The sequence below is a fragment of the Globicephala melas genome, chromosome 19, assembly GCF_963455315.2.
Source record: "Globicephala melas chromosome 19, mGloMel1.2, whole genome shotgun sequence".
NCBI classification, from domain to species: Eukaryota; Metazoa; Chordata; class Mammalia; order Artiodactyla; family Delphinidae; genus Globicephala; species Globicephala melas.
Genome location: NC_083332.1, coordinates 35,825,501 through 35,844,914, shown reverse-complemented (window position 1 = coordinate 35,844,914; position 19,414 = coordinate 35,825,501). Strand labels below are relative to the sequence as shown.

Below are 19,414 nucleotides of genomic sequence, written 5' to 3'. Positions count from 1 at the left end.
CGCAGATGGAGTGTGGCCAGAGCTTCTGATTTTCCCAATGAAGACAGAAATCCAGACTTTTCCATGAAATCTCCCAGATAGCTCAGACAGTTTAGACCCTTGGTACTTATCCAAGTAAGCGTGTCTGCAGAGGGTGTGGAGGGCTGGCCTCAGACGGTGAGTCTGTGACCCTCATGTTTAGGCTGACTAGCCTCCATCACAAGGAAACACCTCACAGGAAACTCTCAACCCTTTCAGAGCACAAGACATGTACCGAGTGCAGGAGGGGCCCCCTGGGGCCAGGCTAATGGGGCAGCAGGGTGATACGGTGATCCTTTTACTGAGTATCTGATGGCAGTGGGCTTGGAATGGCACCAAGGGTTGGCATCCCCCATTTTCCAGAGAGGGGCACGAGGTTCCAGGAGGGAGGTGATGTGTCTGAAGTGTCACAGTGGGGAGATAGAGGTTTGGGGTTCAAACCAAGTTCTTTAGGATGCTGTGCACTGCCATGCCGACCAGAGAGGGGCTGGGGACATTGAGGGCAGGCCGGTATCTCTGTCTCTCAGTGGTCCCAGCAGCCGGGTGCTGACCTGGCTCAGAAAGGGTGTGGAGAAGGTCGTTCCGCAGCCCGTCCACAGTGGCAGGCCTGCCCAGAGCACCGCTGCTGGCTTGGAGGGTCCAGCTCAGGTACTACTGGGGCCGGGAGCTGAGGCAAGCCGGGTGGGGAAAGGGTGGGAGGAAGGCTGATGGCCCTGGACTCTCTGCCCACGTCTGTCTGTCTGTCCCAGCAGGCAGGAGGACAGATCCTTGGGCACTGCAGCACTGGGGGCTCAGGTAAGGCCAGGAAGCAGGATGGCTTAGGGGTGGGCTCAGGGACTGTTGCGTTGGGCCCTGCTCCCTGGGGTGAGTCCACGGGGCCAGAGCTTCTCATCTGACTCGGCCCGGGTTCGAACCTGGGTTTGAGTTGGGCTAACCAGGGAGCTCCGGGCAGGCCTCTTGTTGCTGACCGGCTTCCTTTCTTCTGCAGATGGACACAGTGAGGCCCCCAGGGCCCAAGACACCGGGTGAGTCCCCATCCTTGAGCCCCATCTGTAGTGTGTGTGGTGGGCTCAGCATGCCCAGAGCCCAGGGTCCACCACCGCCTGTGTGTGACCTTGGACATGCCCCTCATCTCTTCTGAACCTCACTTTTCTCATCCACAAAACCGGAACGATGGGTTCGGTGCTGCTCAAGGTTTTTTGTGCTGATTACTGAGAGATCCCCGGGTGGGGGCCACCTTCTGAGGATGGGAGAAGGCATGGATGAGCTCCTCAGAGATGGGCCTCGAGTAGGTGGGTGCCGTGTGAAGCCCGGAAGCAGGGCCTGGGCTACCGTGGGGGACATTGGAGTGCCCAGGTTGGTCTCACTGTTGGCAAGAGCTTCAGACTTCTCAGAGCTGACCGAGGCGGGTGGCAGGCTGGATGGGAACTGTGGCAAACGGGGGAGCCCACGTCTCTCTCCAGAGAGGGGCCCCACTGAACTCCACTTCCCTCTGCCCTGCAGGAGTGCTGACCCAGTGTGGCCAGATCCTCCAGTTTTTCAAGAGAAGCTAGAAATTTAGGTTTTTACATAATCCTTAATTTTTAGATGTTGCCAACGAATTGAAAAGTTTTCAAAAACACTGTGAGCTCCCGCACTAAACCTGAAGCCCCCAGTTTGCTGTCTCTGCTGGAAATTCAGAGTCACGCCTTCATCTCCATTCACCCCACGCATTCATTCCTTCCCTCATTCATTCATTAGACTGTCGGGTCCTTGAGCACGGGAGCTTTTGTCTCAGTCACTGCTGAACGCCCTGGTGCCCAGCACAGTGCCTGCCAGACAAAGGGGACTCAGCACAGAAGGGATGAATGAATATATGAATGAATGAATGAATGAATATGTACGATCACACACTCCATTCATTCATCCATTGCTCCAGTTTGCTGTCTATTTCTTTAGTCCCCTGGAGGCTGCCCTGGTCATGGGTCCCCAGGGCCACTCCACTGACTTGTGAGACCAGTAAAACGATTTAGGATGAGGGCACCCAAAGGACTTGCCAGCTTTTTTGGGGGCCGTATATGGGGGATGGGTTCCCCTGGGAGCATAGAGCTTCCCTGAAGAGGACAGGGCTGCCTGGAGGTCAGATGGATCTGGGGACCCAACGTTTGTCCCAGGGCCAGCTACATAATTGGTGGGGCCCAGTGCAAAATGAAAATGTAGGACTCCTTTAAAAAAATTATTAAGAGTTTAAGACAGTGACGATAGAGCATTAAACCAAAAATGGGCCCTTTAAGTATGGGGCCCTGTGCGACCACACTGCTCACATACCCATGAAGCCAGAGCTCTCTGTCCCAGTCACAGGGAGGCCCCCAGGCTGCATTCAGGTCCCCAGGCAGCCCCCGTTCTCATCTGTGCCCAGGAGGCCAAGGCTGGGCCTGTTGTTCCAGAACCTGGTCCAGCCCTGGGTCAGAATTTCAGGTTGGTGGAAGTCCCCCACCCTGGAGGCCCTTTAAGAGTATCCAGTCCAAGGTCCCCAGTATGCAGAATGGGAGCTGAGGAAGGGCTGCTCGAGGCCTGGGACCCCAGCAGGTGGTCAGGACAGCGTGGCTGGGCACTCGTTGAGGCCGCTCGGCTGACCTCTGGCCCCTCTTCAGGCCCGGGCCCTGGCTGCTCAGGTGGCTTGAGCAGAATCTGGAGAAAATGCTGCCTCAGCCTCCGAAAACCTCCGAGGTAAGTCGAGGCAAAGGGAAAGCAGGCAGCTGACCACCTAGGAAGTGCCTACCTACTCCAGCAGGCTGTCCTCACCCCTGGGACCCACCGAGTGGCTGCAAGAGGGGCAGGGCATTCAGGGGAAGGGTGGGCGGGGCTGGCCAGGGCAGGGAATGCGCCTGACCGTCTTTCCTGACGTCACTTCCTGTTTACGACGCAGGGCTGGAGAGATGAGCCTGCAGATGCTGCCTTGGGTCCAGGTACAGGGAGGGAACCTGGGAAGGGGCTGCCTGGGATGGTCACAGACTGGGCTGGGGGTACAACTGGGGCCTGAAGGATGCTCGGGGCGGGGTTCAGTGCTTGCAGGGAGCAGGCTGTTGTGGGAGTCCTAAAACCCCCTCCTTGGTCCAGGCTGGGAAGCCAGTAGCCTGGGACAGCCTTGTGAGGTCCTGAACAAGTCCCCTCCCCTCCCTGCACCTCAGCTCTGTGTTTGTCTGATGATGAGGGGAGTTGGGGTGGTCCCAAGGGGCTCCCCACTCAGTCACGTTGGCACCTTGAATCTGGACTCTGTGCCCTAGGGGTTGCATGGAGCCCCACCACGTCATCCTTAGTCTCCTGCTCTCCCTGCTGCATAGAGCCCCCAGGACCCACCTTGGAAATGGAGCCCGTGCCGCATGCCCAGGAGAGCCCCTCCCTGCCTGCTTCTGTCCCCCCGAAGCCCGAGGAGGAGCTGACTCCAGAGCCCCAGCCCGGCATCCAGGCCTCCTCCCTGCCGCCCACCCAGGACCCTGCCAGGTGAGCCTCCCAAACGCCTCTCCTCCCACAAGCAGCAGACTCAGTGCGTGGCCCCAGCCCAGCATCCACCAAATGAGTCTTTTAAATTAGAAAAGTAACACATGCACCTGAGAGAAAATTCAAAGGGGTTTGCAGCGCGCCCTCCCCGGGCATTCGCATCAGCAGCTTCTCCTGCTTCCGCGCTGTTTCCTACACGTAGACAAGCTCTGAGCACGTTTCTCCTTTAAACTCACGTACCCGGCAGCAGCAAACTCTAGATACTGTTCCTCATCTCACTTTTTTCACCTAAAGACGTAACTCAGAGGTGGTTTTATGCATAGAGGTCTGCTCCATTCTGTCAACGGCTGCATAGTATGTTATACGGATGTACCAGCTTTTATTTAAGCATTCAGTGGACATTCAGGTTTGTTTCCACTTTTGCTGCAGTTAATAGCGCTGTACAGGCATCATTGCGTTCACGTGCAAGTAAATCGGAGGAAGTGGAGTTGTTGGTCCAAGTGGTACATGCATTTAAAATCAGGATAGGGACATCCCCGGTGGCGCAGTGGTTAAGAACCCGCCTGCCAATGCAGGGCACATGGGTTCAAGCCCTGGTCCAGGAAGATCCCACATGCCGCGGAGCAACTAAGCCCGCGTGCCACAACTACTGAGCCTGCGCCTAGAGCCCGTGCTCCACAACAAGAGAAGCCACCACAATGAGAAGCCCACGCACCGCAACGAAGAGTAGCCCCCGCTCGCCACAAGTAGAGAAAACCCGTGCACAGCAACAAAGACCCAATGCAGCCCAAAATAAATTTATTAAAAAAATAAAAATGAAAAAAATAAAATCAGGATAGGTACTGCTAGGTGCTCCCGCCCTGGCAGTGTGTGAGGGGCCTGAAATGCACCTTGGGGGTGGCAGGGAGGGTAGGGGGGGACAGAGTTACCTGCTGGGGTCGGAACAGTAGCCAGAGGCTTTCCTGGGGAGGCCAGGGATGGGGCAGTGGTTTTCAGGGCCGGGGGCTTGGGTTCCAGTCCACCTTCGGGTGAGCTTGCTACCTGCCTTGGGAGGGATCTGACTCTCTCTCTCCCCTTTGCAGGTTGATGGCGTGGCTCCTGCACCGGCTGGAGATGGCCCTGCCGCAGCCAGTGGTCCGTGGGAAGGCTGGGGAAGAGGTCGGTGCTGGGCTGGGGGGAGCGGGGGCCTTGAGTGGTGGTTGGAGGCGTCTTGGGAGCTCAGGCAAGGGTGGAATGGTCCCTGGGTGGGAGGGGAGGGCACAGAAGGAAGAAGGGAGCCCGCAGCTGGAGCTCAGCCCACCCAGCCCGCCTGTCTGCATGGCTCACACACATTCCACACACACTGTCTGGTCACTGTGGCCACAGGGCTGACAAGTGCTGGCCCAGCCCCTCCTGCCAGGTGGTCACAGTCAGTGGGGGAGGTGCTTCCCGGGGGGGCGGGCAGAGAGGATGCGGGGTGCAGAGGAGGAGCCTCCCAGGAGCATCAAGGAAGACTTCCTAGTGGAAGTGGCCTGCAAGCTGAGAACTGAAGGGGGAGGGGGAGGAGGAAGAGGGTGGGTGAAAGTGAAGGGGGTGGTGTAGGAAGGGCCGTGCAGGCAGAGGATCCGTATGTGCAAAGGCCCAGAGACAAGAGAGGCCCGGAGTGTTCTGGGAAGAAGTGGGGCTCTCAGGAAGCCAGTGGGCCCTGTGTGCATTTCTGACGACCTAGAGCTCCCACATGGGTGGGTGGGAGGAGCAGGGCCTCTCCCACCTCTCCCTCTCCCAGAACCTCCCACCTGGCCCTTCACTCTTGGAGACAATTGGCCATCTTCATAGAAGCACCTGGAACTCGGGGGCAGGAGGCCTGGATCGCAGTCCCCCTGCAGTAGGAGGTGGACAGGAAGCTTCAGGGTCCCTTCCCAGTGGGCTGAGCCTGCAGGCTCCACGTTCATGGCCTCTGTGGGTGGCAGAGGAAGCTCAGCTTTGGAGCTCCCCAACAGGAGGAAAGCGGGGTGTCCAGTGGCAGGAGCGATCAGTGGATGAAGATGTGCTCACTGAGGGGGCGATCCCTGAGGATGGGGCTGTGGGGGGATGGTGTGGTGCTGGCGGGGAGAGGCCTTCGTGCAGATGGAACTTTGAGACAACACTCCAGGGAAGGATGGGAGAGGTTTTTCATACATAGATAACAAGAGAGAGGGCATTCCAGGCAGGGGCCCAGCCTGGGCAAAGGAGCTGAGGTGGGACGAGGCAAGTGGTGACCCTGGTGGCGGAGTGACTGGAGGAGCGGGTGACCTCTGAGGCAGGAGGGAAGAAGCAGGACGGGATCTTCTGCAGTGTCCTGGGAGCCGTGAGGAAACCCCGTTTCTCCTGCGTGTGCCGGGAGGGCTGATGGAAGCAGGGAGGCCGGTGAGGAGTCCACAGCAGTTATTTTCTCCTTTTCTCCCCATACAGGAGCCTGACTCCCCTGTGACATGTGACGTGCAGAGCAGTAAGTGACACGTTCGTGGGTCCTCGTGTGTGTCTCCATGGGGATGCTTGGTCTGAGCGTGCGCGGGTCGTGGGGCAGGCAGAGCCTCCGGACCTGGAGCTGGGAGAGCCCCATGTTCTATAGGCCCTACTTCAGGTCAGCCTGGCCAGGTCACCAGAGCCCGGCCCAGAGCCAGATGGTGGCTGGAGGCCCCTCTTGGGAGCCGGGGGTGGGGGGATGCACACATGGGCAGGAACCTGGCTTGCCTTCCAGCTTCTATCCAGAAAAAATAATTCTGAGGTCAAGTTGGATGGGCCCCCCTTTCCTGCTAGGAGCCCCTAGTGAGAACTCCCCACAGCCCCTTGGGCCAGTGGGTTTGGCTAAGCAGAGTCCCTGATTGTGGGGTGAGAGAGGGGAGATGGGCTTTCTCTGGGGGGACTGGGTCCCTTGAGCTGGGAGGGCGTCCCCTCCCTTGTGGGGTATGTGTGCTGCCTTTTATCCCAGCTGTGCACCAGGACTGGGGCCCAGACTGAGGCCAGGAGGGGAGGGCTAGGACCCCAAATCTGCTCTTCCTTCATTTCATGGCCTCTGGAAAGGCATGTGGTGTATGGGGCATTCATTCATTCATCCATTCACAAATGCTCATGGAGGGCTGCTATGTGCCAGGCCAGCGATGAGCGCTGAGGGTGAGCAGAGCAGAGTTAAGGCCTGGGAGCAGTGGCCCTATTCCACCCTGGACACAGGCCCTTGGACCGTGGGCCTCGGGTGTCCCAGGGCTGCCAGCCCCAGGCCCGCTGGGCCACTGGTGGCTTTTACGAGTGCTCTGACATGGGCGGCCACCACAGGCTGGCCAGCTGTGGAGCTCGGGTGTGGGTGTCACGGGGTTTGTATAATCGTGACAGCGTCGCGAAGGGGAGGCTCAGAGCAGGGCTCGCTCAGTCTCCAGCTCGTGGCCACCCTGGAGGGCCCAGCGCGGGCCGCCTATGGCTGTTGGGGAAGGCAGAGGGGCAGAGACGTGTCCAAGGTCACAAAGCAAGTTGTCGTGGAGCAGTGACTAGAGTCCCCTGGGCGAAGCAGCTGCTCAGCCAGGCCAAGGTTAGAGGAGTGGAAAACCTTCCCTGGAACAGAGCCATCCACGCGACCCTCCTACCAGGGGCCGCTGAGAGCGCTGAGGACGGAGCCCCCAGCCCTCTCACCCTCCTCCCTGCTCCTCTGGAAGGAGGCAGGTCTCAGCCAGCTGTAGCAGGGCCTCCCTGCGTGCCTGGAGCGTGCGGGTCATGGTGGGGCCTGGGGCAGCCCCGGGGCGGGCTCAGCCCCGGGGTGTGTCAGTTTCCTGGGGGTGCCGTAACAAAGGACCACGCAGGGTGCCTTCAAATAGCAGAAGTGTCTTCTCTCGCGGTTCAGGAGGCCAGGAGCCCAGAGTCCAAGTGTTGGCAGGGTTGTTTCTTTCTGGGGCTCTGAGTGGGAGACCGTGCCTGGTCTCTCTCCTGGCTCTGGTGGCTGCTGGCCATCCTTGGTGCGCTGTGGCATCTAGCTGCCCTCCAATCTCTGCCTCTTCCTCTGCGTCTGCCAAGTCTCCCTCTCCTGTCTTCTATAAGGACACCAGTCATTGGATTAGGGCCCAACCTAAATCCAGCATGACCTCATCTTGAGATCTTTAACTAGTGACATCTGCAGAGACCCTATTTCCAAATAAGGTCACACACGTAACAGAGGATAGGACTTGGATATACGTTTTTTGGGGGGACACTATTCAACCCACCACAAGGGTGACCCTGAGGGGTGAGGGATGCGTATCCCGCCCCCACTCCGTCCCCCAGTCTCCCCATCCTTTCGCTCATTCATTCCCTCCGCCTGTCCACCCCGCCACCCACCCTTCTCTCTTCTCCTTTGTTTCAGGGGTGGCTGCAGCTGGAGGCCTCTGAAACAAAAGGGAGGGGAGCCTGGGAGAGCGCAGATGGACAAATGGACAGACGGATGGAAGGAAAGAAGGGTTCCCTGAAGAGAAGACCTGCAGGGCAGGGGGATGAGGTGGACATTGACCCCCCTACCCTCCTTGAACCCCCTGCTTCCCGCCCCCAATCCCAGGCAGGGTGAGGGGGATCCAGTCCCAGAACTGCCTCTCGGAGACCAAGTTGGCCCCTCTCCACCAGAGCAAGGGGAAGGCCAACCAAGGGCAGCCTGTGGGATTTAGGCTAGACAGCAGGAGGACTTCCCACCAGAGGCTGCAGGAAAGCCCGCGGGCGCAGCCTCAGCATGGTGCCTGGCACACTCAGCGCCCCCCCGGGACACAGTTTTTCCCCAAAGAGGATCTCCTTAGGCTCGGCTATGTTCTCCGCCTCAAAGAGTCGGGGACTACCAGTGGACAGCGGCACGTGCTTTACTTGACATTAAAAAGCATACGGTAGCACATCAAACCTGTGATCGCATGATATTATTGCTTTAGATAAGGCTAAAGCGAGAACCTAGGTCTGAGAAGTGGGTGGATTCATACGGCCCGTGGTATTGGGGCTGCCGGAAGGAGTTAGCCAGGGGTCCTGAGCCAGTTGCCCTGGGTCCCAGCTGGCTCCACAGATGTCTTCATTTGGGGCAAGGCGTGATTTTAAAAGTTAGAATTAGTTGTCAACATTTAAAAATCAGGTGGCTTTGCATAGAAAAATCTGGCTTCTCTTGAAAACTGGGAAGATCGAGCTGTAATGGTCCCGCGCTGTGCTTGTGAGGACGGTCTGAGTGGCAGCTGCCACCTGAGGGCAGGTGGCACCCTCCGCTTTACCCACATGCACCATCTCCCTGGCTACATAGGCCTTGGAGTTTGAGACCCCTGAGGTCTCAAACTGGCAGGGAGGGGAGGGCAAGCTGGTAGACGTAATAAAATGAACATGTGCCAGGAGGTGAGAGTGTGGGCACTGCAGCTAATCTGGAGCCCAGAGTCCTTGAGGCAGAAGGTAAAACTAGAAGAGTTGGGGCCTGATGTTGGGGGACGAGGCTGTAGGCAGTGGGGAGCCATTGAAGGTGGTTGAGCAGGGCAGTGACTTGACCAAGATTACTCCCTGGCTGAGCAAGCATTGGAGGCAGAGAACGCAATGGACACAAGGGTTCTTGAACTTGAGGCCACATCTGGGGGGAGCTGTGAAGGATGTCCCATGCCCAGACCTTTCAATTTGAAGAGTGTGGGAGCCTGATAATCTGCATTTTCAAGAAGCACCCATCTCCCCAGATGATTCTGATGATGGGGTAGCGGCAAGGACCATGATTTGAGAAATACCAGTTAGTGAGAAGTTAGTGCTTTGGGGGTCAGATGGGAGAAGATGTGGTTCTGGACCGGGGAGAGGCAGAGGGAGTGGGTATCACGACCTAGGCCTGCCAGGGAGGATGGGGGTTTCGAGTCAAGGCCTGGGCTTTGCCAGCAGCCCAGGGACCGGGCGGGGGCCTTGGCCTAGAATCCATGCTCCTGGGTTTCCTGCCTGCTGCTCCTAGAAACAGCAGCTTCCTCCCCATATGGGGCTATTGGTCTGCACTGCTGGGGTCAGAGCCCTATTCAGCTGCCCTGAGGGCCATGCCAGGCTGGCAGAGAGGATGCTGTGCCCGTGAGGGGCTCCAGGGGGAAGTTTAAGCCCTGGACGGAACAGCAGTTTCCATGTGAGTTTGAGCACCTGTGGTGCATCGTAGCCCCATCTGTGACCTGGGTGGACCCTGGAAAAGCCGGGAGAGCTGTGAATCAAATGCCCGCAGAGGGCTGGGAGCTCCACGGGAGGAAGGGCCCTGCCCAGGGATTGGTATCCCCTGCCTGCCCTTCCTGGCTCGTACCCTCCGGCACCATCCTCTTCTTTGGCTGTAAAATGGGGACAGGCGTGGCACAAAGATGAAAGGAGGAAGTGTTTCTAAAATGCCCACTCACTAATTAGTACCTAAAAAGAAAGGGTTAATGCAAGGGAAAGCAAGGATGCAAGTAAGGACAGCCTCCAGCGCCCATTATGCAGTGGCCGCCAATGGCAGGGAGGCGCTCCTGGGGCGTGTTTGTCACTTGGGATGGCACCAGGGCAATGAGTCAGGGGACCTGGCACTGCTTCCAGCATCCTGTGTGGCCTTGGACAAGTCACTCATCCTCTCTGGTCGATAAAATGGAGGAGAGTAGTGTTCTTACCCGGCAACGTTGCCGTGGAAGCTCGTGAGCTCACAGGCCAGGGGATATTCTGTCCCCTGGATGTCACCTGGATGTCAGGCAGGAACCTGAACCCTCAGCGGCTGATCAGGATGAAGACACTGCAGCATTACTGGGTGGCAACATAGAACGACACACACCTATGACATGTATGTCCCACCAATGGATTCAGGGCCACAGTTGGAGGATCCTCCCTGGTCAAACCCCAGGGCTGCTTGTAGGGATGGGGGAGCCAGGACCGTAGTTCAGGAAGCATGTGGGAGGCTCCTCTGGAGGCCAGGCAGTAGCGTCCTCTGTGAGGCTGGATGACATCGGTACCTGGAAGCCAGGAGGCAGGAGTGGGGAGTGAGGTGACTCTTGGAAAGCAGACAGCCTCATGCCTGGCACGTGGGGAGAACCCCGTAAAAGAAGGTATTAACCTGCATCTCAGCGTGCTCACCTGTAAAATGGGGAATAAGATATAAAAGAGGGAAAATAAAATGAGGGTAATAGTTATTCCCACTTCAAAAGGTTGATGTGAGGACTGATTGAGTTAGTCCATGTAAATCACTTAGCACAGGGCCTGGCATATAGTAAATGCTCAATAAATGTAGCTGGTGTTGTTATTATTACCATTACTATTATTAATATTATTAGTCTACACCATGAACAATAACTTCCAAAGTCAAAGGATGAGACTTGAGGCTAGCTTCCATTTAAAGTCGCCGTTAGTAACTCATGCCTGGCCTGAAGGCCACCAAGACTGCTGGAGCTTTTTGGGAACCCCTGCTACCAGGCAATCTCCACCTTTCTCCTGTCTTGGGGTGGGCTTAAGGCTCCTGATGAGACTCCCCTGCACCCACTTCTGCCAAGGTCACAGCCCCACAGTGTTTTCATTGCCAGGGACCAGGGTACGTGGAGAAAGGTTGAAAGTGAGACCACCTCCACGAGAAAGTCAAGTTCAGTTCCCTTGGAGGTTGGAGCCTCTAGTCCAGGAGGAAGTCTTCCTAGACTCCCGGAAGGAGGTTCTGAGATGATGGGCATGTAGTACGCTGTCACCAGGGGGCGGCATCTAGAGAACAGGTGGTGGGCAAGCTTTGTCTGCATCCCTCGGGACATCCCAGGCCACTGCACTTGGATGTGGCAGGGTGGACTTCGAGCCTGGGTCTCTTGGCATCACCTGCAATACTGTGGTGGAAGCATAGTTTCTGCTTCTGCACAAACCTCCAAGAAGGAGGCTCCAGTGAGAAACAAGACTAACTGTAACTGAAGCTCTGTCTCAAGGGGAAAAAGAGAGGGAAAACTAATGGAGGGAGACAGGATGAGCGATCGCGGGGGGCTTCAGCCCATCACTTTAGCACTGACCTGGCTGTCAACGGTCCCACTGATAGCGGTGCCCTTTCTGCTGCTTGGCTGAGAGCTGGCATGTAGCTGGTGATGACCAAGGTGATGCGAGAGGCCCAGGCCCACTCTCCCCCTCACCCTGTGTCCCCTGTAGTCAGCATCCTCCCGGGAGAGCACGAGGAGCCCAGTCTCATCCTAGAAGATGTTGACCCTCACTGGGAGGAGTATGAGTACCAGGAGGTCAGCAGCCCACGGGGCTCAGAGGCAGCTCCAGCTGATGAAGAGGAGAGCGAGGAGGTGGAGCAGATGCCCAGGTGGGAGCCAGAGAAAGCCCTAAAAAACAACAGTGCTTGGGAAGATAACAGGCACACGGTACAGAATCCCAAAGGTATAAAAGGGCATAGAGCGGGCCCCAAGTCTGCCTCTTCCTCCCTTTCCCTCCCGCCAGACACGCATCCCTCTCCCCACGGGCACAGTGGCTGCCAGCATCTTCTGTACCTTTCCAGGGCCCATCTGAGCATATATGAGCATGGATTCCCTTCATTTTTTTGTACAAAAGATAGCATATCACATGCACTGACCTATCTGCACCTTGCTACATTCATTCAACAGCGTACCTTAAGATCTTTCCACATTTAGTACGCGGAGATCATCCTCATTTTTTTTTACAACTGCATAGTATTCCATCCTATGGATATGCCAGAATGTATTTAACCTTGATGGCCTTTAGGTTGATTCCAAAATTTTATTATTATAAACAATTCTGCGACAAGCACTCTTGTCCACATGTCCTTGCATGTGCATGTGTGTACCCCCTGCAGGACACATTTCCAGAAGGGAGTTGCAAGGTCCTCGGGGAAGGGAATGTGTAACCATGGTAGTGATGTCTGGGTCACCCTCCACAGGGGCTGAACCATCTTAGTTCCCACCTGTGAGCTGGGTGATAGCTGCTCAAGCCAGGAGGCCTCAGGTCCTCAGGCCTATGACCTCCATTGCAAAGATGGGGAAACTGAGGTCCAGGGAGGATCAGAGACTGACCTAGGGTCAGCACCAGGACAGCTGGGTGCTGGGACCAGCTCCTGATGCAGTGAGGGAGCTCTGTTGCTAGAGAGAAGCCGGGGCTGCTCAGGCAGGGCTCCCCAGGTAAAGTCTTGGGTGGGGAGTTAAGGTCTGGTCTCTGGCGGGCGGGTCACAGTCCATCGTACTGAAAATAGGGGTCAGGAGGTGGATTCGGGGTACAGCTACAGGCGACCTGACCTCCTGCCTTTGACCTCAACTCAGGGAGCTGCCTCAGATTCAAGAGGAGAAAGAAGACGAGGAGGAGGAGGACGGAGAGGAGGAGGAACCTGAGTAAGGACCCGTGCCCCTGGCTGAGGGATGGCCCGGGGAGGGGCTGCCAGGGCTTCTGGGGTCAGGGTGCTTTCTGCCACTCACGGAAGCTCCTCCCTTTCTTCCGTGCCCACTTCCGCTGGACACTGACCAGAAAGGCTGAGGCGGTGCTGGGGGACCCCACTGTGCTCATAATGACCTTGAGATTCACAGTACCTAATACTCAGCGACCACCTCCACGCCACCCACACTCACACGTACAGAGGTAGAATGCACCTCCACGGGGTGGGGATTTTTTTTTTTTTGCGGTACACGGGCCTCTCACTGTTGTGGCCCCTCCCGTTGCGGAGCACAGGCTCCGGACGCGCAGGCTCAGCGGCCATGGCTCACGGGCCCAGCCGCTCCGCGGCATGTGGGATCTTCCCGGACCGGGGCACAAACCCGCGTCGCCTGCATCAGCAGGCGGACTCTTAACCACTGCGCCACCTGGGAAGCCCCGGGGTGGGGATTTTTGTCTGTTGCCTTCACTGCCATGTCTCCAGAGCCCAGAACAGTGCCTAGCACAGTAGGCACCAAATCAGTGTTGGCTGAATGCATGGAAGGATGCGCTGACCCATGCAGTGGGCGCCCAGCTCTCCCGTGTGACTAACAGAGCCAAGGCGCAGAGCTGTCTCCGTCCCTCACACCCTCCCCAACAGTCGGTCCCCAGTGGCTGCCTTTGATGCCCCTTAAGGCTGCCCTGGATTCTGCTCTATCTTCCATAATGGTTGATTCTGTATCCACATCCATAAAAATTTCAACATCAAAACACACCAAAGAATTCAGTTACAGTAAGAGCTTAAAAATGGAGCTCAGAAAACGCTAAAAGTTACAATCAAGCTTGCCAAGAACTAGATCTTAATTATTCCCACCACTAAAAAGAAATGGTAATTAGGGGATGTGATAGAATGGTCATTATCGCTACAATGGCAACCGTATCATAATATACAAATGTATCAGTCAGCATGTTGTACACCTTATAAAATGTTATATGTCAAATATATTTGAATAATAAGAAAAGAAACCACTAAGAGGGAGGTGATTCTGAGCAACGTGGGCTGGACAGAAGGGCAGAGGGAGAGGTGGATGCACGTGGAGGTGATGAGCAGATGGCTGGGATGCCTGAGTGGAGTTAGGGGATGAGAGGCTGGACCAGAGATGTAAAGATGGGCGTCTGATCTCACAGACGGAATGAAAGTGGGGTTGGAGGAGATGCCCGGGGAGTGAGTGTAGATGGAGGAGAGGCCAAAATGCCAGATCAGAGGTCAGGGAGATGGGGAGGAACCAGAAAGGACCAAGGAGGGGGAGGCGCCCATGGGGGGTGAGGGAAATGAGAAGGGTGTGAGGCCTGGAGGCCCAGTTGGAAAGTGTCTCAAGGAGGAGGGAGTGAACTGCTGCCTCGCGAGCAGCCCGCATGTCCCAGGAAGAGTGACAGTGTAGCTCGTGGAAGGGGTGGGAGATGATCCTTCGGAGGTGGTGGGGCCAGATCGTGAAGGCCTTGAACTTGATTTCCCGGGAGCAGTGGGGAGCCGTGGAAGGTTTGTGAGCAGGGAAGTGACAGGCTGGCAGCTGCACTGTGCAGAGACCGAGGCAGGAGGAGCAGCGTGGTGGCCGTTGTACCACAGATCAGGCCAGATGATTTAACCTGTCCCCTTGCTCCATCCCCCTTGTATTATTCCCTGCCCTCTGTGGTACCCCCGGCCCATACACTTCCTCCCTGCCCCTTTGGCCATGGCCTGAGGCGAGGTATCATCACAAGTGTTGGGAGCACAAGCTTTTCTTCTCTCAGCAGAGTGACCTGGGCAAGTGGCAGGTGGGCACAGAGCTTCTGCCTCCACATCTCTAAAACGGGGTTGATAACAGCCCCTCCTGAGTGGTAGAGGGCTGGCTGTGAGAATGGATGCGGTAGGACCTGGTGTGGAGTAAGTGCTCCATCAAAAGTCACCCATCTTCTCATCCCTACTGAGGGTCACTTTTAGTCCCAGTCAGGAAAGAGTTAAACCATGAGGCCACACAGGATTTGGGGCTAGAAGCCTGCTTAGTGTCATCTACTTTGAGTCCGCGCTTGCCCAGTTCACCTATAATCTTTCTATCCTCAGCAGGAGGCCACACAGCTACTTGATTGCCTCCAGTGACAGGGAGCTCACAACCTCTCAAAGGCCATCCATTTCATCCATATGCACCTCTGAGTTAGGAAATTATTTCTTCTGCCAAAACTATGGCTTCTGTAACCCAGTCCTAATTCTACCCTCCAGGCCTCTCCAGAGCCAGGATCCTCTCATTAACAGGTAACTGCTCCTCCCCTAAATGAAGACCTTAGATGCTGCCTGGCTGCATTAGTGCAGTTCTGTTTGCCCCCTGCTTTCACCTGCCTCTGTGTAGACTGCAGAGCTCTGAGCTGTTCTGCCACCAAACCCGTATGCCCAACACATAGGTCTGCAAATCCCTTTATATGTCACAGCTCCTGAGCTAAAATACCACTTGAAAGCCAGTGAGCCAACGTGCACACACACAGGCACACACACTAACTACACACGTGTTCTCTGCACGGTACACACAGACACACATATCTGCACCGCACATACACACCTGCACACAAACACAGCCACACATGCTGGGTTATGTGCACACTTATGTGTAGACAGGGCACTTACACGGCCTGATACATGCACAAGCAACACACACGGGCACACGTGTACACACTTGCACTTATCCACACTAGACACAAGTGCATACATACAGTTACCTACAAACACTGCAGGCACACACAGGCTCATACAATGTTCACCCAGAGCTTCAAACTCAGGGCACTTTCGGGCCCGGGGCCCCAGGTAGGGACAAGGGCCCTGTGGTGACAGAGCCAGTGATCCCAGGGCCAAGGCCAGAGGGTGTCAGGCGTGTGACAGGTGGGCTGGGCTGTCACTGGCTGGGGAAGGATGCTTTTGCCAGCTTTGCGGAGGCACAGGGGTTACTGACGACAACGCACAAGCCCTGGTAACGGGCAGATGGTCGCCTAGCGACCTGGTCTCTGTTGGCAACAGCTCAGCTTTTCATAGCAACGGAAGCCTTTTGGGCCCCACCTGGCCTCCCTGGGGCCATTTCCGCAGAGTTCCCCCCCGCACATTCCCTCAATCTGATTAGAAGCAGGAAGGATTGGTGGCTCATCTGCCACCCGAGCCACACTGGCTCCAGAGCTGGCCTCACGGGCTCGGGGCCGGGCTCGGACTCCCCCAATCCTCCTCTGGCATGCACCGACCTGGGGCTTGGAATGAATGTCATCGCCCCCAGCTGAACTCCTGCACCACGGGCGTCCTTGTCAGCAGAGACAGAGAGACCCAAGTAGGTGGCTGCTTCTCCCTAAGGGCTCCCCTCCTTCCTTCTTTCGGGGCTGGGGGACCGGGTGACGAGTCTGCTGAAGGCAACAGTGAGGACCTTAACTTGGGGGCACAGCCTGTTTTGTGACTTGGGGGAGGACAGTGGGCTGGCCGTTGCGGCTACTCCCCACACCTTTAACTCGGAGAGCCAGGACCTCTGGGATGCCCGCCTCAGCCAGTCTGTCTGATCCTCTACTTGGAAATCCCTGGAACTTGGGAACTTTCCAGAAGTTGATGGCCCGCTGCATCTGGGCTGGTCAAGAGGGGGCCTCAGCAGGCACCAGGCAAACTGCCAACCAGGGGCAACATGATTTGGGGGTACATGGGTCCCCAAACAGCCCCTGGTGGTGCTGACAGGCCCACCGTAAGGCTTGTTACGTGTCTCCGTAGCTGGAGATGTTAGTGCAAAATGGTCCGCAATCTCTGTGGGTGGTTCACAGACCTGCAGAAGGCCGCCTCCTCTGGGATTTATAATAATAATGACAAGAGCAGTCATCATAACAGCTGTCACCTGATTAGCACTTGTTTTCCGTGCCAGACGTGGTGCTAAGGCTCCTACTGCTAATCCCATTTCACAGATGAGAGAACTGAGGCTCAGAGATAACAGCCCACACATCCACGGGTGTCCTGCCAGCAAGCACAGAGCTGGGATTCTGTCCCAGGTCAGGCTGGGCTCCTAAGCGGACACCTAGTACTACAGACAAGGAAAGCTGTTTACCAGTGTTTAGAGACGGAGAACCCAGATGACACCGGACATGGGGAGGTTTTTTGACTTTTCCATGAGCTTCTCACTGGCCCTTCTGACCTCATTCAAATAAGCCAGTCTGTGCAGTACAGGCTGGATGAGTCCTACCCATTTGACAGATAAGCAAACGGAGGCTTCCCGGGGACTTGCTTTCCAGGCCGGATTCTAGAATGAGCAAGACGCCAGGAAGCCTCTGACTGGGACTGTGGGAAGTTCATTTCCTGGGCCTTTGCACTCTGAGAACCGAGGAGGCCCCTGCATCTGTTCCAGGGAAGGAGAACCCAGTCTGCGCCTCGCATCACAAGCCCATCCCACCCTTCCAGGAAGGGCCGACTTCCCTGTCAGGTGTGGAAGGCACGGTTCCTGTAATACTTTGAGAGGCCCCCAAGAACATTTTAATTTCTTTCGAAATCAGACCAAAAAATGAACTTTTAGTTGGAAGAGAATATTTTAATATATAATATTAACATATTAATCTTCATATGAATGCAGTCACAAAATGGAATTTTAAAAATATATTTATGGAGGAAGGGGCCCGTGAAGGCTGAAGTGCCCAGGCCCTGTGGAAGTCATAATATGCCCTTTTCTTTAAGAAAAGCTGTGTCTTCCTGGGCAGGGTAGAGAGTGTGACTGACACTTCAGGCCCCTCACAATGGAAATACATATGCAATGGAGAGAAATAAAGTGAGTTAGGTGCTTGAATCCTCCAAACACTCGCCTCACTCCTCCACGTCACCTGGGGCTGTGCAGACACTCAGAGGCAGGCAGTGGAGAATTAAAGACTTGGTGCTAGAGTCAGAGACACCCATCTTTTATCCAGGTTCACCTGGTACAGGCTGTGTGACCTCGGACAGGCCATCTGACCTCTCTGAGCCTCCGATTTCTGAGCTCAAATAGGATCCGTCATAGCGGGGCTCTCGGGTTTATTTGGGTGAGGATTTGGTGAGACGCTGTGCGTTCCATGTGCTTGGCCCGGCGCCTGGCACACAGCCCTTGGGAGCTGCTGTGACAATATGATTGCTGGCTGATTCCTGCTCCCAGGCTGCTGGCTCCAAACCGACTGGGCTGTAATTCCATCCCCATCTCCTCACCCACCTCAGGAGGGCTGAGACTTGGCCCTCTGGGTAAAGGATGGGGAATTCAGGTTTTCTGGGCAGCGGATGCCAAAGGGCATCCTCCATGAGCCCCTTGGCAACAGTGGTCCATGGCATGGGGTGAGGCCGTTAGGAAGCAGAATCTAATTCTAACCACAGAAATCACATTAGCCCTTGGTCCCAAGTCATCATTTTAACCCAGAGATTGCACACAGGCATCTCAGGGCCCAATTTAGTCTGGAGACAGGCTCTTTTGGATATTGACATATTAATATAGATATTAATATAGATAATACAGATGTTAATATAGATCTATTCATTTGGATTAATTATCAGCATCTAGAGATGGGGAGGTCCCCCCTTTAAAATGTGTAGTTCGGGCTCCTCTTGAAATTCAGCAGATCTGGTCACGGGACTCCCATTCCAAGCAGAGTGGGGTTGCTGACTCAGATGGGCACAGGTTCTTCTCTCCTTCCTGTAGTCTCACCCCGGCCCCCGTCACTCATGTATGCCTCTGCCTGGGCCAGGGACCGCTGAAACCTTCAGCAGTTGCAGTGTGGCTCTGCTCTCATGGCATGGAAAAAACCAGGGTCTGTGTCCAAGGTTTGTGTGATGTGGGACCATTTGCTGTGTGATTTTGGCCAGGCCACTTGACCTCTCTGTGCCTCACCTTTCTCATACTCCCTGCTCTGCCTATATCCCCAAGGTTGCCTGGAGACTCTCAGAGGGGAAATGCTGGGCATAGATTTTGAACACTCTACAATGCCCTTTGGTCAGCCCCTAAAGGACAGCTCCTCAAAACCGTCCTCCGTGATTTTCTTTGCACTTGCTGTTCCCCTTTCCTGGACACTATTCCCTACCTATGTCCAGCTCGCAGGCCACCTCCTCTGGGAAGCCCTCCTTCCTAGGCAGAATTGTGCTGTGCCCTTCATAGCTACTTGCTCCAGAGGTGTGACTCAGACTGGGAACTTGTTAGCAGGATGTGAGATCTGCCACCTGCCTGTGCTGGGAGCTTCAAGAGGGCGAGGACCTATCCTTAGGCGTCTTTGTGCCCCAGCTCCTGGCACAGAGCCTGGCATTCAGCACAGTTCAGGAAACATTTAACACCCCTAACCCCAGCCCTTCCCTCTGCCCCCTCGCAGTCACAGTGTCCTGCTGGATAGCTGTCTGGTGGCGCAGGGAGGCGAGGACCAGTGTGGAGTAGGTGGAGCCGAGCGCCAGAGCGCCTCGCACCAGGTACCGAACAGCACCAGGCTGGCGGCCGGGCTACCTCAGAGGCCTGGACTGGAGTCGGCGGAAGGGGCTGGGCCTTGTCCCCTTTGCTTACAGGGGCGGGGTTTGGCTCATGAGATGCCCATGGGACAGAAGTGAGCAGGCTGGTGCGTGCTGTGAGGCCCTGCTTGT

The 19,414-nt window shown here is 56.0% G+C and overlaps 1 protein-coding gene across 1 annotated transcript in view; it reads left to right on the top strand.

Annotated features, from left to right (window-relative positions):
* Positions 1–19,414, top strand: part of CNGB1 (cyclic nucleotide gated channel subunit beta 1) — an 89,445-nt gene that overhangs the window by 26,134 nt on the left and 43,897 nt on the right. Inside the window, exons 5-16 of the mRNA XM_060289080.1 lie at positions 546–666; positions 768–813; positions 1,007–1,043; positions 2,652–2,727; positions 2,927–2,966; positions 3,342–3,501; positions 4,581–4,656; positions 5,929–5,965; positions 11,584–11,743; positions 12,711–12,779; positions 15,053–15,085; positions 19,153–19,246. Of these exons, the coding sequence (XP_060145063.1) occupies positions 546–666; positions 768–813; positions 1,007–1,043; positions 2,652–2,727; positions 2,927–2,966; positions 3,342–3,501; positions 4,581–4,656; positions 5,929–5,965; positions 11,584–11,743; positions 12,711–12,779; positions 15,053–15,085; positions 19,153–19,246 (949 nt within the window). The remainder of the gene's footprint in view (positions 1–545; positions 667–767; positions 814–1,006; positions 1,044–2,651; positions 2,728–2,926; positions 2,967–3,341; positions 3,502–4,580; positions 4,657–5,928; positions 5,966–11,583; positions 11,744–12,710; positions 12,780–15,052; positions 15,086–19,152; positions 19,247–19,414) is intronic.